Source organism: Callionymus lyra, chromosome 1 (assembly GCF_982586985.1).
Source record: "Callionymus lyra chromosome 1, fCalLyr1.hap1.1, whole genome shotgun sequence".
Lineage (NCBI taxonomy): Eukaryota > Metazoa > Chordata > Actinopteri > Syngnathiformes > Callionymidae > Callionymus > Callionymus lyra.
The window spans coordinates 39,605,658-39,625,845 of record NC_141818.1 but is presented as its reverse complement, the minus strand read 5'-3'; the positions used below and the strand labels follow the sequence as shown (position 1 = coordinate 39,625,845).

General features: G+C 38.7%; 2 protein-coding genes across 2 annotated transcripts; both read right to left on the bottom strand.

Moving 5' to 3' along the window:
- Positions 1–33: 33 nt before the first annotated feature.
- On the bottom strand, positions 34–5,602 carry cyp2u1 (cytochrome P450, family 2, subfamily U, polypeptide 1). The gene is made up of 5 exons (XM_087784033.1): positions 5,031–5,602; positions 2,951–3,589; positions 1,557–1,718; positions 530–697; positions 34–471 (listed from the first exon to the last, which is right to left on the bottom strand). Exons 1-5 carry the CDS (start codon positions 5,446–5,448, stop codon positions 290–292), a joined length of 1,569 nt encoding a protein of 522 aa, XP_087640159.1. The 5' UTR covers positions 5,449–5,602; the 3' UTR covers positions 34–289.
- A 1,166-nt stretch (positions 5,603–6,768) lies between these two features.
- sgms2a (sphingomyelin synthase 2a) lies at positions 6,769–17,227 on the bottom strand. Its single transcript, XM_087806988.1, has 6 exons — positions 17,029–17,227; positions 9,603–10,083; positions 8,908–9,025; positions 8,657–8,810; positions 8,412–8,578; positions 6,769–7,134 (listed from the first exon to the last, which is right to left on the bottom strand). Exons 2-6 carry the CDS (start codon positions 10,037–10,039, stop codon positions 6,949–6,951), a joined length of 1,062 nt encoding a protein of 353 aa, XP_087663114.1. The 5' UTR covers positions 10,040–10,083; positions 17,029–17,227; the 3' UTR covers positions 6,769–6,948.
- Between the last annotated feature and the right edge of the window lie 2,961 nt (positions 17,228–20,188).

Sequence of the window (20,188 nt, the reverse complement as noted above, 5' to 3'; positions counted from 1 at the left end):
AAAGCAAAGTATTAAGACCCGGAAGTGACGGTGTATTGGAGCGATGGAAACGGACTCCAGTTTGGAGTGTTTAATGTTAACCACTTAGAAATACACAAGTATTTAGACTTTTTACAATCAACACATTCTGTCCATTGACCTTGAATTTTAAAAACAAGTCCAGCAACGTCTCACAATATATTGTTACACAATCGAACGCCTCATAAGAAATCCTTTAACATTAAAAAATATATATATTAAACTTGTAATATTTCCAGCTAAACTCTTGAAATGTCCTCAGGGATGTTTTTCAGCTGCGAGGGCTGACGGCGACGGCGAAGGCGTGCGGCGCCAACGTGAGGCCGAAGCGTCCGTGTAGAGGGGGCGGAGCCGACCCGGCCGGGAGTCTGAACCTGAAGGCCTGCAGCAGGTTTGTGACCATCAAGAACAGCTCCATCTTCGCCAGCTGTTCACCCATGCACACCCTGCGCCCTGAAGAGTTGCACTGTTACAATCAAAAACACTATTTTTTAAGTACGGGTTCGATTACCGATTCCGAACGGGATGAAGCCCTCTTTCCTAACTAGTTTCCCTTCTGCGTCCAGGAACCGTGCGGGGTTAAAGGAATCAGGGTCTTCCCACACGGCGGGGTCTCTGTGAACGGACACGAGGTTCGGCACGACAACGGTGCCCTGAGGTATCGTGTAGCCCCGGAAATCTGTGAAGACAATGACTTGAATTAACGGTGGCTTGATGATGAGAGAAGTATATCAGAATATATTAAAACGGTTTAATCAAAAATGTTAAACTTTTTTATTTTAAATGTAAACTTTCTTTTAAGCATTGAATTATTTTCTGGACAATTGAGTTTCATTAATATCTATATTTCAAGATATATAGCTTTTAATTAATCATTTGATTTAATAGTGTACACATGAAAATGTTGAATTGTTTTGTTTTTCAATAATTACATTTAAAGATCTGTAATTTCAAAATATATTTTTTTTTTATTACAAATGAATATTGATAATCTATTTTCATCCATTCATTTTTTTTTTACAAATCATTCCCTTATGAGGGTCAAGGAAAGGTCACATCAACCTTTTTTTTTAAAAGAAAATTGTAGCCTTTTAAATCAGTATATTCTGGTGGCACTAATATACCAACATTTTAATACAGAATTTAAATGCTATGAATTAAGAAATGTTACATTCAGATAATTATTACTTTTTTAATATTGGAATTAAAATATCAATCTCTATTTGATTACTTGAAAATTAACTAATTCAACCTTTCAATAAACATTTAAGTTCAGTTGTTAAGAAAAAGTTAAAAAATGTAAATTAAAAATGTGTAAATGCTAATTCAACCATTCATTATTCTTTGGACATTGATATACTAAGAAGCAGCACATGTGTGAACAAATGTTATTTTCACAATTATTAACAACTAACAATAATTTATCATCTAGGTTTCTTATCTTAGCTTAAACACTAGTACCATTATATGCAAACTATAGATGAGAACTTGAGACTATCATGCGACATATTTTGACTCAGAAAATGCATGGTTTTTACCTGTTTTTTTGGAGGCCATGTGCGGGATCCCGAGCGGGACCGCGACAGCCATTCTTTGCACCTCCATGATCGTAGCCTGAGTATAAGGCAAACTTCCACGATGAGTCAGCGACACCGAGCCTTCTGTTCCCACCACCTGATCGATCTCCGCCTGGATCTGGTCTGAGACGAGAGAGAAGGTTTATCAGTTTTATCTCCTCACAGTTGACTTGTTATTACTGTTATTATTGTATAGCAATAGCATTCAGAACAACATGCAGACCTTTAAATAACCCCCGTGTAAAATTATAATTGTACTGGTCATGTTAAATGTTTTAGAAGGCTATAGAAAAAATCTTTATAGTTCAACCTATAACATGATCAGTTTTATGCTTTTATTTAGAACAATACTCTTTTTTGTAGTAGCAGTGTTACTTATTTAAAAAAAATATATATATATAACATTTACGTCACTTACGTCTGTATATGCTTTGATCCAGTTGTTATATGTAAATAAATATAATTAAATAATAAACTTGTAATGAAAGTTCCGCTTATTTGTCAGGACATAATTGCACTTCAACCCGCCACTGGGGGGCAGCAGAAACAAGTTTCGAGAAAAAAGAAAAAAGAAAGAAAGAGGCAGCTAGAGAGACGGATAGACAGAGTCGCGAGAAAGAGAGAGAGAGAAAGACAGGCAGACAGGTGCTGTGTCTCAAATCGCATACTTCTCTTAGTATACTAGAAGTTAGTATGCATCAGGATAGTGTACGTACTAACTAGTACGCAAATTCTCCACAGATAGTATGTTTCAAATCAAACTCTGCCGCTACGCACTAACAGGAAAGGACACAAAAGCTTCTACTACTATTTAACGATGGTTGCAACCAGCTGTTTGAACGCTATCGCCACCTGCTGGCAGCACGTTTTGCAAGTTTGGAAAAAGAAATAAAGAAAAAATATGAGAATCGAAATATTCACGCGATTATTTCGATTCTCATATTTTTTCTTTATTTCTTTTTCCAAACTTACAAAACTTGCTGCCAGCAGGTGTCGGCGATAGCGTTCAAACAGCTGGTTGAAACATCGTTAAATAGAAGTAGAAGAAGAAGCTGTCATGTGATTTCCGGTTAGTGTGTAGCGGCAGTGTTTGATTTGAGACATACTATCTAAACGTACGTACACTAAACTGATGCATACTAACTTCTAGCATACTAAGAGTAGTATGCGATTTGAGACACAGCATCAGTTTTGTGGGCGTGTTAGTACGCCAATTTAGTGTGCATGGCGAACTCAATTTCGCATACTAAAAATTGAGACGCACTTACGCACTAAAAATACTAACTTTGAGTACGCAAGTATGCGATTTGAGACACAGCAAATGGAGTGACAGATTGAGAAACAGAGAGACCGACCTTGGACGTCAGGATGCAGAATCATGTAGAGTAGAACCCACAGCACAGAGTTGGCGGTGGTGTCGGTGCCGGCGATGAACAAATCTCCGACGACGTAGAAGAGATAGTCTTCAGTGAAGCTGCCGTCCTTCTGTCCCGCCGCCTCCTGGGACAACATCTCGATGAGGTACATGTCCACCAGATCCCGGGGCTGCTCGGGGTCCAGCGTGCGACGATGCGCCGCAATGATCTCCTTGAGGAACGCCGTCATGTCTCGCTCCACCTGCCGAAGCTCCCGGAAGACGCCGAACGGTAGATGGTAGAGCAGCGGGAAGACGTTGATGAGGACGGCGGCGCTGTTGGCGCAGATCTCCATGCCTCGCACCATCAGCCGCAGCATCGCGCCGAACTCGGGGTCGTCGCGCCGGAAGCGCTGACCCAGGGTCAGCGAGCAGATCACGTTGGAGACGGCGTTGCCGACGAGGGGCGCCGGGTCGACGGCGGCGCCGCCCGAGCGCAGCAGCTCCTCCTTCACGTCGCTCAGCCCCCGCAGGATGCACGGCTCCAGGCTCAACTTGCCGAAGCCGAAGTTCCGCAGGTTGGCGTGACAGAATTTACGATGTTTCTGCCACACGGGCCCGTAAGGAGCGAAGACGATACCTGTGGATTCCCAGAGAAACAAAGTTATTCATCAACAAAAGAAGAGAAATCCTCACCCTTACCTGAACTGGAACAGAAAATCATTAACTGTGCCTAAAAGATAAACTGAAACTCCCTGCTCTTGTATCATAAATGATCACTCTAGAACAGTTGGGCAATTCAATATCTTTAGGGGCCACGTGTTATACTGTGGCCGTCAGGAAATAATAAAGGTTGGAAAATTACGAAATAAAGTATGAAAATCAAGATCAATTTGCTCATATTATTATCTTATTGTAATTTACGTAACTTTTTTTTATTTCATGCCCTTTAAAGGATATACTTTATTGAATTTGGATTGTTTAAGCGCTTTGTGACCCTGGTCTGGAAAAGCGCTATATAAATAAAAATTACTTACTTACTTATATATAAAAAATGGACATTACACTATAGACGAAGATGAAGATGATGACAACTGAGCTCCAATCGTTACATTAAAATGAACAAACATATTTTGGCTACAGCTCTAAAAGGGAACAGATTACTCTGAAAATAACCCTTGACATGTGGGTGAAAACAAAATGAAAATAAAAGTAGAACAATTTACATTTTGGAGTAAGTAATCTCTTTAAATACTCTTTAAGGGAAATAAATACTCACAAAAATCCTAAATCAAAAACTCTATAGTTATATTTGGACACTTAAAAACTTTTAAATAAATAAATGATAGTTAGTTCTTTGATCTCATAATTTCCACGTAAATATAGCCCACAGGCTCAGTCCTTACTTTTGAAATAATTTCCCTAAAAAAATATATATATTTGTAGCTTATAGTTATAGTTAAGACTTCATAAATTGTCACTGAATTATAAACTTTTTCTACTGAATCAAGTGCTGGTATTTTTGTTTGCAGTGTGTGATTGTCTTTGTAAATACTCACAAACTTAATGTATTGTTTTCAATAATGAGTAGAGAGTAGGTTGTCTCTAGTTTTTAAAAATAACGTGTTTTATTTATATTTTAATGTTGTAGTTTTGAAAAGGTAAAAAAATAAATAAAATAAAAGAATATTTTAATGTCTGAGTTTTGAAGAGGTAAAAACAAAAAAAAAAAAATCTTTAATGTTGGAGTTTTGAAGATGTAAAAAAAAAAATTAATGTTGGAGTTTTGAAGATGTAAAAAATAAATTAATTAATTAAAAAAAAGTTTTGAAGAGTACATAAATAAATAAAATTAACGTCAGATTTTTAAAGAGGTAAAATATTTTTATTTTAATGTTGTAGTTTTGAAGAGGTAAAGAAAAGTAAAGAATATTTTAACGTTTTAAAGTTTTGAAGAGGTAAAAAAAAAAAAAAACACAAAAAAATGTATAGTATATAAGAAGTTTGTGTGCATTAATGAAACTTTTCTACAGCTATGAAAAGTAAATACACTTATTCATAAACAACATCATGAGACCCACCCTTGCGTTGGGTCAGGATGGAGACCACTGGGATGTCCGGTCTGTCTGAAAACACGTCCGGCTGGTTCGAAAAAGCGTCTTTTATCGCGTCAAACCCGTTCAGAACCACGACCAGCTGACTCCCCACGAAGAGGCTGAACACGTCCCCGTACTCCCGCGCCAGCTCCGCCAGACCCTCGACGGGACCCCTGGGACTCCCCGGGACCCCTCGGAACCTCCTGAGGATGAAGGACGGAACCAGAAACGCACCGAAGTTCCCCACGACGGGCAGCGGCTTTGGACCGGGGGGTATGTTGTCAAGCTGCGGGCGTCTCTGCCAGTAAAGCACGAGCCGATAGACGAGCAGAAAGACCAGCAGAGCCACTATGTTCACCTGGAAACTGCTCTGGTTCCATGACAGGTGCAGGTCTTCTGACATGTTGACGCACCTGAGAGGAGACGCGTCTGAACTCCTGTGTTGTCAACGCTTCAGTAAGGAGGGCTGCTATTGGTCGAACGGGAAGAAGAGGGAGGGGCGTTATTTTCTTATCTTTTGACGCAGGGTTACAGCTGAAACCCCTGCTGTCTAAAGATAACATCAATTTTCTCTGGTCGCTAAGAACTTAAAAAAAGACGCCAAGATGGCAACACTGAAAACTCCAAACACAAGTCTTGTTCCTGGACTCAGCATCACTCTTCCTATTGGTGGAAATTCACGTTGAACTACTGTGATTGGCTAGTCGTGTAACGCTGTGTTAACGCCCCCTCGCTGCTCTTCAATCCACTGCGCACTTTGACGTAGCGACTCTAATAAAACAATAATAACAGAAACTAGATTTTTTTCAGAAGAAAATGCAGTGTTGAAATAAAGTGAAAGAGGTTAAGAAGAAGAAAGAATAGGACTAAAAAAAGAATTTGTAGAAGAGGTAGAAACAATAGTAGTGGAATTAACAGTACAAGTAGTAGTAGAACTAGTAGTAGAAGTAGTAGTAGAATTAGTAGTAAATGTATTAGTAGTAATAGAATTAGTAGAATATGTATTAGTAGTAATAGAATTAGTAGTAAAAAGTATAAGTATAAGTAGTAGTAGAATTAGTAGTGAATGTATTAGTAGTAATATAATTATTAGTAAAAGTATAAGTAGTAGTAGAGTTAGTAGTAAATGTATTAGTAGTAATATAATTAGTAGTAAAAGTATAAATAGTAGTATAATTAGTAGTAAAAGTATAATTAGTAGTAAAATTAGTAGTAAAAGTATAAGTAGTAATAGAATTAGAATTAGTAGTAAAAGTTTAATATAAGTAGTAGTAGAATTAGTAGAACAAGTAGAATTAGTAGTAGAATTAGTAGTAAAAGTATAAGTAGTAGTAGAATTAGTAGTAAAAGTATAAGTAGTAGTATAATTATTATTAAAAGTATAATTATAAGTAGTAGTAGAATTAGAATAAGTAGCAGAAGCAGAAGTATTAGTAAAAGTAGTAGAAGTAGTAGAATGGTTCAAATGGGATCAGATGTGTAGGAGGAGATCGAGTACAAAGAAGTCAGAACAGCAACAGTGGATCTCGCCTTCAGCATTCACACAATAATCAATAAATGATCGGGAACGACAGGAAACTGGGAGATAAAATGACTTATTTGCAAACAGACTTGAAAATAATGACAAACCAGTCACTTTATTCAGTACAGCACTACAGCTCGAACATACTTGGATCAAATAAAAATAGAATAAAAAGAAGGACGGCAACACTTTGAAGGCAGTTCATGTTGAACTCGTCAACATTTAACACAATAAGGCACATCGTGAAAACATCATTTGGAAACGGATGCTTCGTATGACATTTGGTCCGAACGTCACTTGACATGAAGACGGCGACTCGACCGTACGTGATAAATATATAAATTACAGATGCACTTTCAGGGTAAGACACGTCCTGGACGCTCACTCCTCGCGAGCGCTCTGCACCATGGAGTACTTCTTGCAGGAGTTCTTCAGGCAGGCCGGGGGCCAGGTGAAGGGCCAGCTGTAGGAGCACGGCACCGCCGTCTGGACGTTCCTCTCCATGAAGTTGAAGAGTGGATTCCACCAGGTGTTGGTGAGATAGTTGTTGGGAGAACACTTCAGGGTCTGCAGACACAACACAATCGTGTGTTAATCAGTGAACAAAACGTATTAAGTAAATAAGAACAACACAAATATCCATGACCTTCCAAATAGACGCTCAGAAGCTTTTTTAACTTCTGTATGTGAGGGTCTAAAGTCCCCAAAATGTTCCTGTGAGGGCCCGAAAATGCCATCCATCCATCTCTTTCTCTCTCTATATCTCTCTCTCTCTATCCGTCCGTCTATCCATCCATCTCTCTATCTCTTTATCTCTCTCTCCATCCATCTCTCTTTCTCTCTCTCTATCTCTTTACCTCTCTCTCTAGCCACCCATCGATTTCTCTATCTCTTTATCTCTCTCTCTCCCTCTCTCCCTCTCTTTATCTCTCTCTATCCGTCCGTCCATCCATCCATCCATCTCTTTATCTCTCTCTCTCCATCCATGTCTCTATCTCTTTATCTCTCTCTCCATCAGTCCGTCCCTCCATCTCTCTCTCTCTCTCCTTATCTCTCTCTCTCCGTCCGTCCGTCCATCCATCCATCCAACCATCCATCTATCTCTCTCTCTATCTCTTTATCTCTCTCTCTCTCTCTATACGTCCGTCCGTCCAACCATCCATCTATCTCTCTCTCTCTCTATCTCTTTATCTGTCTATATCTTGATCTCTCTCTCTCCGTCCATCCATCCATCTCTCTCTCTCTTTCTATCCGTCTGCCGTCCATCCATCCATCTATCTCTCTCTCTCTTTGTCTCTCTCTCTCTCTATCTCTTTATTGCTCTCTCTATCCATCCATCTGTCCATCCATACATCCATCCTTCCGTCTGTCTCTCTGTCCGTCTGTCTCACTCTCTCTCTATCTTTTTATCTCTCCGTCCGTCCGTCCGCCTCTCTCTCTCTCTCTCTCTCTCTTTCTCTCTCTATCTCGTTATCATTCTCTGTCCGTCCGTCCATCCATCCATCTCTCTCTCTCCCTCTCCCTCTCTCTTTATCTCATCCGTCCGTCTCTCTCTCTCTCTCTCTCCCTCTCTCCCTCTCTCCGCCCGCCCACCCTGGTATTGGTTGCAAGAACCGTCTCATAAGTTTCCACTTGAAAAGATAAATACATTGAATGAAAAATAAAAGTGTTTTGAAAGACCTTTACTGGTTCTTCTCAGGGGACCTTTTTTAGTGAATATCTCAGAAAGAATGACTTGTGTTGGAGGTACTGAAGTGAGGACGACACCTACTTGTCATCCTGATCAAAGGTTGTTTGTTCGAACGTCTGAATATTTTGTAACAATCCCAAAAAAATGTGTTAACCTGCAGGTTGGCCATGGTGTGGTACCACCAGAACAGGCGGGATGTGACGAAGTAAGCCACGACCACGTCCACACTGTAGTGGTCATGTGCCACCAGGATGCAGACCACTCCCACCGCACTCAGCAGCCAGCAGATCAGGTGGTACCACCAGAAGGACCGCGGTGAATCTGGCAGAGATGTTCAGACCAGAGTTAAAAAAAAAAAACAAGGTTCACTTTAAACAAGTTACACTTTGAAACACTCACATTCCTTGATGAACAGATAGGTGAGCGTGAGCATCACAGTGTGTCCACTGTACAGGAAGTCGCCGCACATCAGGTGTGAGTTAGTGATGGACAGGCCGCCCCCCGAGATCAGCCTCAGGACTCGCTGGATTTTTGCATGTGAGTCTCCATATAGCTGTCAGTGGGACATGAAGACAATCATAAGTTTTTTCTAAACTTCCTGAAGCTCCTTTGAATTGTTGAGTCAGAGATTGTCGAGTTTGACCAGCAACCTTGGGAGCGCAGGTCATGTGGGTGCCCGGGACCGGCAGGGTGGTGACGTACATGGTGACGCAGCGGTACAGGTACAGGGTGCCGATCATGAAGAAGAAACGCCGGCTCACGATGGACCTGCAGGGCAACAATGTCAGATTTTTTTTAGAAAGAAACTCCCAAACTCGTTCAACAAATACAACTTATTTTGGTTTTGGCATCTGCAACTTACTTAATTACAGAGAAACATTTCTTAAGTTCGTATGAAAAAGAAACGTTTGCTTCACCCCTTGTTTAGGTTTATAAATAAATGATGTTTCTAGCTCCCCCAAGTGTCGGGATTATGTAAATGCACATATTTTCTGCACAAATCTATTTACAAAACGATGGGAAATAAAAGAAAAGCGCTATTGACGCCCCAGTTTCTCTTTTTTTCCCCCAATGGAAACATATTTGTTTCAAGAAGATGGAGGTTTTGATAAATAAAGTATAATAATATTGGAGGTTTCCTTCGGGAAATTGGTTACCAGTTCCCAGCAGACATCATAAAAAGCAGAATTAGAACAACAGTACAAAAGTACAAAAGTACAAAAGTACAAGTATGTTAAATGTCTACATGTGCGGTTTGACGGACGGGAAAGCTGTCCAAGGGGTGCCCCGCTTCCTGTGAAATCATAAATAATAAGTGTGAGGGAATGAACAGCGGCGTCCTTACTTGTATCTGAAGAAGACCAGTTGAACGATCAGTATGGCCAGCAGGACCATGCCATTGATCTCTGTCACCGTGAAGGCCCAGTTGACGCGATCGATGTAGTCGAAGAACTTGTCAGGAAGAGGCGGGCTGCTCTCCTTCGGCGGAACCCTCTCGTGGACGATGGTGATGACGACCGACGTCAGCACGAGATTGAAAGCGGCGTAGACGAAAGCGATGGCCGTCTTCCACCACTCCATGGGCAGGCGACTGGCTTTCGTCTCGGGCACCTTGATCTTTACGTAGTCGTTGTGTCTGCCGATCCCCTTCCGAAATCCTCGCTTGGCTTCGTCTCCGCCCGAGGTGTGGACCGGACAGTTTTTACCGCCGCTGGCCCCATGTCCTCCCTCCATCTCTGGACCTATTTTGTCAGAGGGATCCATGATCTCCTGCGATGCCATGGACGCCTGCTGTGTCCATCCACATACACCAATCCAGTATAGAGCTGAGAAGAGGCAGATAAAAAAAGCAATAAAGTCAGGTGAAGGTTTGGATGGCGGAGAATCTGATTTCTAGCTTGATCCGCATCCATCTTTCATGAGAGGAGTCTTTGAAGTATTTTAGGAAACATCATTAAAGATGTTGGTGAATCTTTATAAATGTAGGGTATTGCATTGCGGGTCCTTGGAGAACATCTTAAAGTGATAGTTCACCCAGATTTCAAGCTTTTCTACCCACCCTCATGTCCACTAAGGGTTGGGAATATTTTCAGAGTAATCCTTGTTTCTTTTATAGGCAAAATTGAATGTTTTTAATTTTAATTTAACAACCTTCTAGTAATACATATGCAGTGGTGGAAGCTGTTCACCTTGACCCACAGAAAACACAAAAAAAACCTACATCATTTTACATCAAAAAATTGATTAAAAAACTATTACATTTCAAGAAACATCTTAAGACGTTTTTATTTGTTCAGGCTTTTCCTTGATTTTCTGGAACTCCTGTTGTGTTATCAGTTTTATCTTGACCTTTAAAGTACAGTATATACTTTATTGAATATTGTTTTGATTGTTTAAGCGCTTTGTGAAAGCTGCTTTTTTAGACCAGGGTCACAAAGCGCTTCGGGAGCTTAGGAGCAACAGTCTGGAAGGATTTCTCTCCTCTGGTCCGGAAGCGTGTTCAGGAACCATCAGTAGATTCTGATCCACAGACCTCAGAGCCCGAGCTGGGGTGTAAGGCTGGATCAGATCACTGATGTAAGGAGGAGCCTGACCATGAATAGATCTGAAAGTAAGAACCAGAATCTAAAAATTGAGCCAGTGAAGAGTTTTAAGGATCGGAGAAATGTGAGTTCTTCTACTAGAGCGGGTCAGAAGGTGGGTGCGTTCATTAGTGCCTCCCACTAAGTTCTGTAAATTAGTTGTTTGTTAAACAGTGAACAAAACCAGGAGCTTTTCCGTTCCTGACTTCTGTTTGCTACAATTTATCAAATATCATCTCATGGGCCACAAATGGCCCACAGGCCGAAAGTTTGAGACAAATGTCTTTATGTTCATTCCATGTCTGTGTAAAACCTCCCTCTGTTGACTAACCTATGCTAATGTTAGCATTAGAGGATTAGCCAGAAAGTGTTGACTCTGTTAAAGTTCATAATGTTATCAAGTGAGCTTCTATGTTTGTTTAGAATTATAATGGAGTGTCTTGAGTTCCTTCTACAAACACCTGAACCATTATGTGGAAAAGACAGTAAAACTCCACCAAGCTGCTCTTTTATTTGACATTTATCATTCGAAAAGCTTTTAAGCATTAGATACTGCTGCGATCAAAGAGCTCAGTGGGACTGCTTGAAAAGCTTGAAAAAGATAAATGGCAAAACCAGATGAATAAAACCATCGACCTATGTTGACCTACCGTATTGTTCTGACCTTTAGGACCACTATCAATGAGGTCTACTTCCATACTTAAGGCTCATTTTGTTCTTCTCTCTGACTGAAAGCTGTGGTGCGGCTTTGTGGTATTACACCGTCAGGCTCTATACTGTGAAGCCTAACGGAGTAATACTATACAAACAAATACTATGGAGCCTAGCAATACTACAGATCCTCGCCAAGTGATATAACGGAGCCTTGAAAAGTGATAGTATGGAACCTAGCAATACTATGAAGCCAAGAAATACTACAAGGCCTTGCAGAGTGAACCTTGCGGAGTAATACTACAGAGCCTCGCTGAGTAATACTATGTATCCTCGCAGAGTAATACTTCCCAGCCTCGTGGAGTAATACTAGGGAGCCTCGCAGGGTAATACAACGGAAACTTGCGGAGTAATACAACGGAGTCTTGCGGAGTAATACTATGTATCGTTGTGGAGTAATACTTCCGAGCCTCGTGGAGTAATACTAGGGAACCTTGCAGGGTAATACTACGGAGCTTAGTAATAGTAGGGAGCCTGGCAATACTATGGAGCCTAGCAATGCTACGGAGCCTAGCAGGGTAACAATACGGAGCCTAGCAATACTATGGAGCCTAGCAATACTACAGAGTCTTGCAGGGTAACAATATGGAGCCTAGCAATACTTTGGAGCCTAGCAATACTACGGAGTCTTGCAGGGTAATACTACAGAGCCTAGTAATAGTAGGGAGCCTAGCAATACTATGGAGCCTAGCAATGCTACGGAGCCTAGCAGGGGAAGAATACGGAGCCTAGCAATACTACGGAGCCATTCAGGGTAATAATACGGAGCCTAGTAATACTATGGAGCCTAGTAATACTATGGAGCCTAGCAATACTACGGAGCCTCGTGGAGTAATACTACAGAGCCTAGTAACACTAAGTAGCCTAGTAATACTAGGGTCTTGCAGAGTAATACTACGGAGCCACGCTAGTACTATGAAGCCTTGTGAAGTAATACTAACTGGCGTCGCGGAATAATACTATAAGTAAGTAAGTAAGTAAGTCATTTATATCTGTAAAGCGTTTCTCTCAGACCAGGGTCATAAAGTGTTTAAACAACAGAACAAAACACAGTTAAAAATACATACAAACTAAAAAACTCTAACAGGTCAAGACAACATAGTGACAAACACAGCAGCCCCAAGATAATTAAGAAAACTGAACTAATAAAAGGTCTTAAGAAGCTGCTTGAAGAAGTCAGCGGAGTAATACAACAGCAACAACCACTGATGCAATTAACTTATATCACACTCAAATGACTCTTCTAATGGCAAACTGAAATTGAAAGATGATTGTAAAGCTTTTTTTTTTAGCTGAAAATGTTTACAAATATAGATGAGATGTTACAATATTTGTTGTTGTTGTTGTTGAACGCCTTTTCGCCTGTGTCTGGGAGAGAGCTTCCTGATCATCTCTTTTGTTCTTTGGCATCTAAAAGGCTTCCATTTCCTTTAACAGCACCATTAACGGCTTTGAGGACGTCGCGCTGATTCCTGAAGTGCACCGTAATGAGCGGCGTTGTGAACAACACCACACCATCACATGTTTACAGATGCACAACAACAGGTTTTACGATCAGGCCTGAAAATCCAGGCTAAAAGTAGCAAGCGTCACAAAATAAAAAGAAAAAAAATCAATGTTTGGGAAAACGATATCGAGACACATTTGCTCCGGTTTAGCAGGTGATGGATGGCGAGCGATGACGGAGCGTGGCAGACGTTAATGAGGAACAAAGTGTATTACAACTGAGCAGGAGAGCAAATGGGATCAAGACGGAAAACAATCAGACGTCATTGCAGTCGAGCTTCTCCTGTAAGATGATGTTACATCTGCGCTTTTAGTCGGACGACAACATCAGATGTTTATGCATCTATTCATTTTGCATCGACCTAAGAGACAAGAATAAGACGTCCCTGTCCGTCCAATTCGACCTGTTGGCCATCTAGTATCCATTCGGTTTAAGTCCCGGCGACTGAGGTCTTAACATTTTGACATCAGAGAGGTCAAGAAACTTTTTTAAGTTCAACCAAAAAAAAAAGAGAAACCGCCAGATCATTAATCTTGTTTTTTAAAACGAAAATAAAAAGTGAATTGAGAATTTACAACATTGCAGTTCCACTCTCCTTACACTAGTGGGAGCCATGGACGCCAAATTTTAGGGACTACAGATAGGGCCTTTAATATTTAAACTTTAGAAAATACTTGTAGTTGTCAGAGATATAAGTAAGGTAAGGTAAGGTAAGGTAAAACTTTATTGATCCCTCAGGAGGTCTCCTTCGGGAAATTGTTTCGGGAAAGTGTATAGTTATAAATCTTGGATGGAAATGTATATAATAATAAGGAATTATTAGCCAATATAAAGAGCATTATTTGTCAATATTACATATTAATTAATTAAACAAAACACTTGAAAGTAACCTTAGGAAGTTATGTTTAAAAATGGTTTAGTAATGAAAGTAGGAAACAATAAACAGCAGGGATGATCTAATTAGAGCAAGTACAGGGCAAAGGTATTTACATCATAAGCTCGTCCAAATGTTCATTTTATTACATTATTGGTTAATATTGTTCTCCATCAGCAGAATTCGGGCACCTCAGAAACATTGGGGATCTGGGCAGGAGGCCCATGTTTTTTCTCTTTTGGTCCAGATGGCCAATCATTCTGATGACTGAGTTTTTTTTTTTATTGAAATGAAAGGTTTTTTTGGCTGAATGTGTCACATGTAACATGATCCTATTCACTTGTTTTACCTTCTTTCTGTCATGTTTGCAACTAAAACTTTGCATTTGATTTGAGCTTAGATGTGAACCGACCAATATAAATAAACTGCAATACCAAAGGTCAAACTAGCTTGGTGAGATATTGAGGGGTTAGGAAGAAATCCCATCATTAGCTCGAGGCTAACAGAAGCGCTGTGGCTGCTGATGAACTGTCTATACTGAGCCATAATAACAGTATAGTTTAGAACATATAGAACATGAACACACACAAGAGATGACTGAGAAATACTCGCTCATATCCAGTGTGAGAATTCATGCGAGGTCATCGTCCATTAGGCCACTTTTCCATTGGTCCCCTCCTCCCCGGTGTACACTGTTTTCCCACCAGGCAGTTGGGTGGTGATGGAAAAACGGAATAAAAAAAAAAAAATTCCACATGGTCACAGACTATAATGGATATCTTGGCCGCCTGCATTTACCCGAGCTATTTCAGGAGAGTGCAGTTCTGTGAAGGCTGTATTTTACTCCTGGGGAACCACAACTTTGAATCCATTTTGAGGCCTCCGTAATAACACAGTGCCATAGCTGTCCACTCATTTTCTCCTTGGCACCACATGGATCGTCTTCATCAAAGGGAGTGATAAAAATAAGGCTCATTAGAGGCGACCCAGCCCCAGAGACCAGAGCGCTATAAGAGCTTTACCGGTTTCTCAATGTAAATAACGTTGCGAAAATGAAGTATTTTCTCAACATAAGTGTTGGCTTCAAAGTATCAGATGGCAACAATGTTATAGGCCAGTGTTTGAATACTTAATGGTCATATTCATTACACTAAAGGTGGTATTTAAGGCAAACTAAACTAGATTTAAATTGAGATGGAAATGAAAAGTAAACACCAAACAGTGTACTTTCACTAGCAATCCTTTATAATTATTTAGGATATTTGTATCTTTATAATTTATGTTTATTTAATATGTAGAGCTTTTATTTGACCAATATTTTTTTACTGAAACATTTTATTTGCTTTTTAAAAAATGTATGTATAAAATACGTTAAAATATGTTAAAATATGTATATTATATACACACACACATTGTTTACTGTGAAGGAGATTTCCAGTGGGAATAAGAAAGTTTATCTAATCTAAAAACATCAGGAATGGGATCTTATTACAAGTAATTCAATAATAATATGAATACAGAAGATATGAGTATGAAAAGAATATTTAGAGGATCCTTTTATTAAAACAGTAACAAAAACCTTTAAAAAAGGTGAAAAATGTAAGATGATTTAAGCAAATAAACAAAGAATTTAATTTTGGGCTGAAACAATGTTGTGAATTTATTTTTTTTAATTTATAGAAAGATAAAAAACAACTATTCTATCTATTAATGGAAACTTTACTTTTTTTGTATACATTTTCAAAAGGACACTATGTTGGTATATTGTAGGAATTTCAGTTAGAAATGGAGGAAAAAAAGCGGAGAGATAAATATTTATATTTAAACCAGAACTGAATGTTTGTCTGTTTTATTGAGGAGACATTTGCAGATCTCAAGATAAATTTTGCCTTCAAACTAAGTCCTGCACATACCAACCTTGTAAACCCGTCGATGTAATAAAATAAATGGACTACAAGTGAGAAAACAACAGTGTATGTTAATTAAAAGTCCAAATAAAATAAAGTCTCTTCTTTGTAAATAATAAGATAATGTTGCTCCTCAATGTCACCGGTACGTGATGAAAAAGCTTAAATAGATGGCTAAAAGTCGACAAAGGGAAATGGGCACCATGTGCGAGGACTGGCCATCGTGGGTGTCTTAACCACATGTGGAGTGCATCCTGGTGGTTAATGTCAGGGAGGGCAGGGAGTCTCCTAATTATTTCAGCAGTGGGCTGCCTGTCAAATGTGATGTGTGCGCAGCAGCCGGTTTTGAAGTTGACTTTTAGGTTCCAGTGGGATGGCCCCACACGCGGTGCTTAACTTCATGTTCTATATGAAGAGGCCACAAGGTGGGTCACAACTTGTCCTGTAATTAAATCCCCATAGATTTCAGTTGAAGACAGAGCAGCTGCTGTTTGTCGAACTGTTAATGTCAATAATAAGACAAAAGCCACTGTAAACGATACCCCAGGACACATCATTCAAAATTTACCTAACGAAATTTACTTCTCCGGACTACATGGAGGTCAAGGTTCAAAACCTTGGATACACTGATTTAAAGCTCTTTTGAAACACACTTTAGTAACAGGATTCATTTGTGTAACTTCAGCAAATGACGTGAAGAACATCTTTAATTTTTTCTTAACGGATATTCGTGCTGAAGAAAGGTTTTGTTGTGAAGTGGTCACCTGGTTTAAAAACATGCCAGGCTCAGTCTTCCAGCTCTTCCGTGCAGACCCAAACTACTTTGACAACCTCTACCACGACTATACCTTATGTTTGTTGTTTTTGTTTTAGTTTTGAAAGACAATTGAATAGTTTAATAATAATCGTATTTTCAAATGATGATGAAAGTCAATGTGACACATTAAGATAACATGAGATACAACTTTTGAGAAAGCAAACATTTAAAAAACAACAATAATAAAAAAAAAAAGTCAAGAAAATGATCATATCTATTTCTGATCAACCCCTCGACTACTTATCTTAGCATTTTTAATGTTTTTCTTAAGGTCTACTGGACTAGTTTGAGGATTGAAGTTAGTTTTCACGAGGCTGTTTCCATGAAATATTAAACAAGTGTACCAGCGTTATAAAGGCGTCAGCATCCTCACCCTGACTCTGCCGGCCTCCCTGCTCCTCCAGCGGCTGCGGGCACCTGATGCTGCTCCCTGGTCCTCCTCGGCTGGACTGTGACGTGACTTGATCCTGGAAGTCGTCTCTCGGGGAGGCGGTCCTGCCCAAGGACGTCCATGTACCTCACCCAGCCTCCGCCCTCAGCATCCTCTCTCATTTAAAGTATCCGTCCTCTAATCCAAGTTCGTTTTCATCTTCCCTTTTGCGAGTATAAAACACATGTTTACAATTATTACACTAGTTAAAATAAACAACAACAACGTTATATTAGATCAATGTATAGCTTTCGAACAGATTTTGTCACAGGGAAAATAAATATTGAATTAATTTAAAAAAATATATCGGATTATATTTTAATAATTATATTCGTATTGGGGGTTTGTTTCTTAAATAACTTACACAAATAAAAACATTGGGCGGGGTACTTCTTCGATAAGCGTCTCCAGTCATTCGTTTAAATGTGTTTTGGCGCCATCTGCTGGTAAGGAGTTCCTTAAAGGAATTCAAATAAAGCCTTTTTTATTTTTTTATTCGGGAAGAAACATTCTTATATTTAATTTTACTTATATTTTATATATTTTGGGTTGTTGGAAGTAGATGGTCCGTGTAACTTTTAGTCATTGGATTTTTTGATGTTAAAAAACAAAAAACGAGTGGTTATTCAAATTTCATTTAAAAACAAAACAACGAAAAACAAAATACAAGGAGTTTTTTTTACTATTAGAATCCAAAACGAGTAATCAGAATAGAAAAATCATTTTTTTTATTTCTAAAATGAACAATAAAAAATGTAATTACTAAAGCACTGAAACAAAAAACGGGTCATTTTTCTATTCCCTTGAACAGGATGTATGGATTTTCAAAACAAGAGATCATAATAGTGATTATCAGATTTATGGAAGATCATTGGAAAAGTGCAAGATGCCATTCGAAGTCCTGACCCTATAGTGTTGACTGAGACACAAGGAAATGCAATTCTGGAATCTGAAGGAACAACAGGTTAAATAAGTTTAAGATTGTTTTTTGTGTTAATAAGATTGTTATTGTAACATATTAATTGGTTCATGATATAAATAATGTTTTTTAATTGTTATTTCTGTCCCAAAGGGTCCCGTTACTGGAAACAAAATGCACGAAAGATTCTGGCTGTGCCAGAGAGTGAATTTCAGGTTTGGCAGGACCAAAGAAGAAGGAGATTGACGTAATGTTAGGGAAACACACTAAAATCTAAAATTTACAAAAAGTGTATTAATCCTCATGATTGTTTGCGTGTGTCCTTTTAGTTGGTGAAATGAGAATGAGGTCACATCCATCGGGATGTTATGGATAAATGAGAGGAACTTGTGCTCGCGTCCCAGAGTCTACCAGATATCACATGCAGCACGTTTTTCATTATTTGAATCCAAAAACAAATGATTTTTAACATCTATTAAATTAAAAATCCAATGACCAAAAGTTACACGGACCATATATCCATATATTATTGAACCTAGTTGACTAAATAATAAAAACAATACATATTGAAATAAAAATAAATAATAAATACAGAAAAAAAGAATGAATTCCAGAAATATGACACAAGACAGGATTATTTGTTATGGTATAACAGAATAAATGAATGAAACAATATGAATGAAATAAAAAGAGATTAGTAAAATACAATAAATAAAATTAAATAAAAAGGGATGGCCATAACATGAAATACACTGTAAATATTGAATCAACACAAATAAAATACATTAAATTTCAATAAATCATATTTGTGATCCGGATATCATGTTTTATTGTAATGTATTGTAATGCAATTAAATATAATACAATCGACATCTTAATAAATGTATTTGGGTTTGTCTAAGAATTATATAAAGGTTTAATCTTCTGTCTCTCTGTTATATTTCAGTCAATATTACATTATTGGACTTACAACAATATGACTAACTGCAAATAATCAACAAATGTAAAACAACATTGGAGTATAATTAATAAATAATCCATATCAACCAGCATTCTCAGGGTTAATGGCCAACATAGCCTTTTCTGCAAAAGAAGCAGACAGTCTGCTAATGTTTACTTGATTTGATTGTTCAGAATCTTCTAAAGTTGTGGAGAAGTTTAAAGCAGGGTTAGGCTAAAAAAAAGATTTCCCAAGCTTTGAACATCTCACCTAGCTCTGTTCAATCCATTATGGAAAGAAATGGAAGGAGTATGGCACGACTGCAAACCTACCAAGACATGTCCACCTAAACTTGACTGTGGACCAACGGTAGAGATCCACAGCCCAGAGGGGAATCTGTCCACAGGACAACTATTGGGTGTGCACTTCACAAATCTGGCCTTTATGGAAGAGTGGCAAGAAGAACGCCATTGTTAAAAGAAAACCATAAGAAGTCCCTTTTGCCAGAAACCATGTCAGACAGAAGAAGGTGGTGCTCGGGTCAGATGAGACCAAAATTGAACTTTTTGGCCTAAATGCAAAACGTTAAGTGAAACCTGTTGGAGTCTGCAAAAGACTGAGGCGCAGGTTCACCTTCCAGCAGGACATCGACCCTAAACATAAAGCCAGGACTACAATGGAATGGTTAAAAATAAACCATATGCATGTGTTAGAATGGCCCAGTCAAAGTCCAGGTCTAAATTCCGAGATCTGAAACCGGCGTTCACAAACGCTCTCCATCTAATCTGACTGAGCTTGAGCTGTTTTGCAACAAAAAGAATGTGCAAAAATCTCCGTCTCTAGATGTGCAAAGCTTGGTAGAGACACATCCTAATAGCTGTTATTGCCGCAAAAGGCGGTTCCACAAAGTATTGACTTGTTAAATCATGTATAATTTTCTTTGTGCTTCACAATTGTGTGATACTTTGTGTTGGTCTTTTCACATTAAATTACAATAATAATATAATAATATATGTATGTTTGTCGCGTGTAATGTGACAGAATGTGGAATGAATACTTTTGCAAGCCACTGTATATACATATAAATATATTCTTTGAGGTTATATAAATCTTTTATATTGATATAAATTGTGAGATTGTGATTTTTTTTTTTTTTTTTCGATACAGTGCTGTTGAATATTGAAGCATTATCGTACAAACAAATTGCATCTAAATGATTAGATTCTTTAAAAGCGTCTGTCACG

Excerpts from the sequence above, each read along its gene's own strand:
- cyp2u1 (XM_087784033.1), bottom strand. The coding sequence starts at position 5,448 with ATGTCAGAAGACCTGCACCTGTCATGGAACCAGAGCAGTTTCCAGGTG. Across the intron at positions 1,719-2,950 it reads TCTGCATCCTGACGTCCAAG|ACCAGATCCAGGCGGAGATC; the intron begins GTCGGTCTCTCT and ends CTCTCGTCTCAG. Across the intron at positions 472-529 it reads CTTCATCCCGTTCGGAATCG|GGCGCAGGGTGTGCATGGGT; the intron begins GTAATCGAACCC and ends GCAACTCTTCAG.
- sgms2a (XM_087806988.1), bottom strand. The coding sequence starts at position 10,039 with ATGGCATCGCAGGAGATCATGGATCCCTCTGACAAAATAGGTCCAGAG. Across the intron at positions 8,579-8,656 it reads CTATCTGTTCATCAAGGAAT|ATTCACCGCGGTCCTTCTGG; the intron begins GTGAGTGTTTCA and ends CATCTCTGCCAG. Across the intron at positions 7,135-8,411 it reads ACACCATGGCCAACCTGCAG|ACCCTGAAGTGTTCTCCCAA; the intron begins GTTAACACATTT and ends TTGTGTCTGCAG.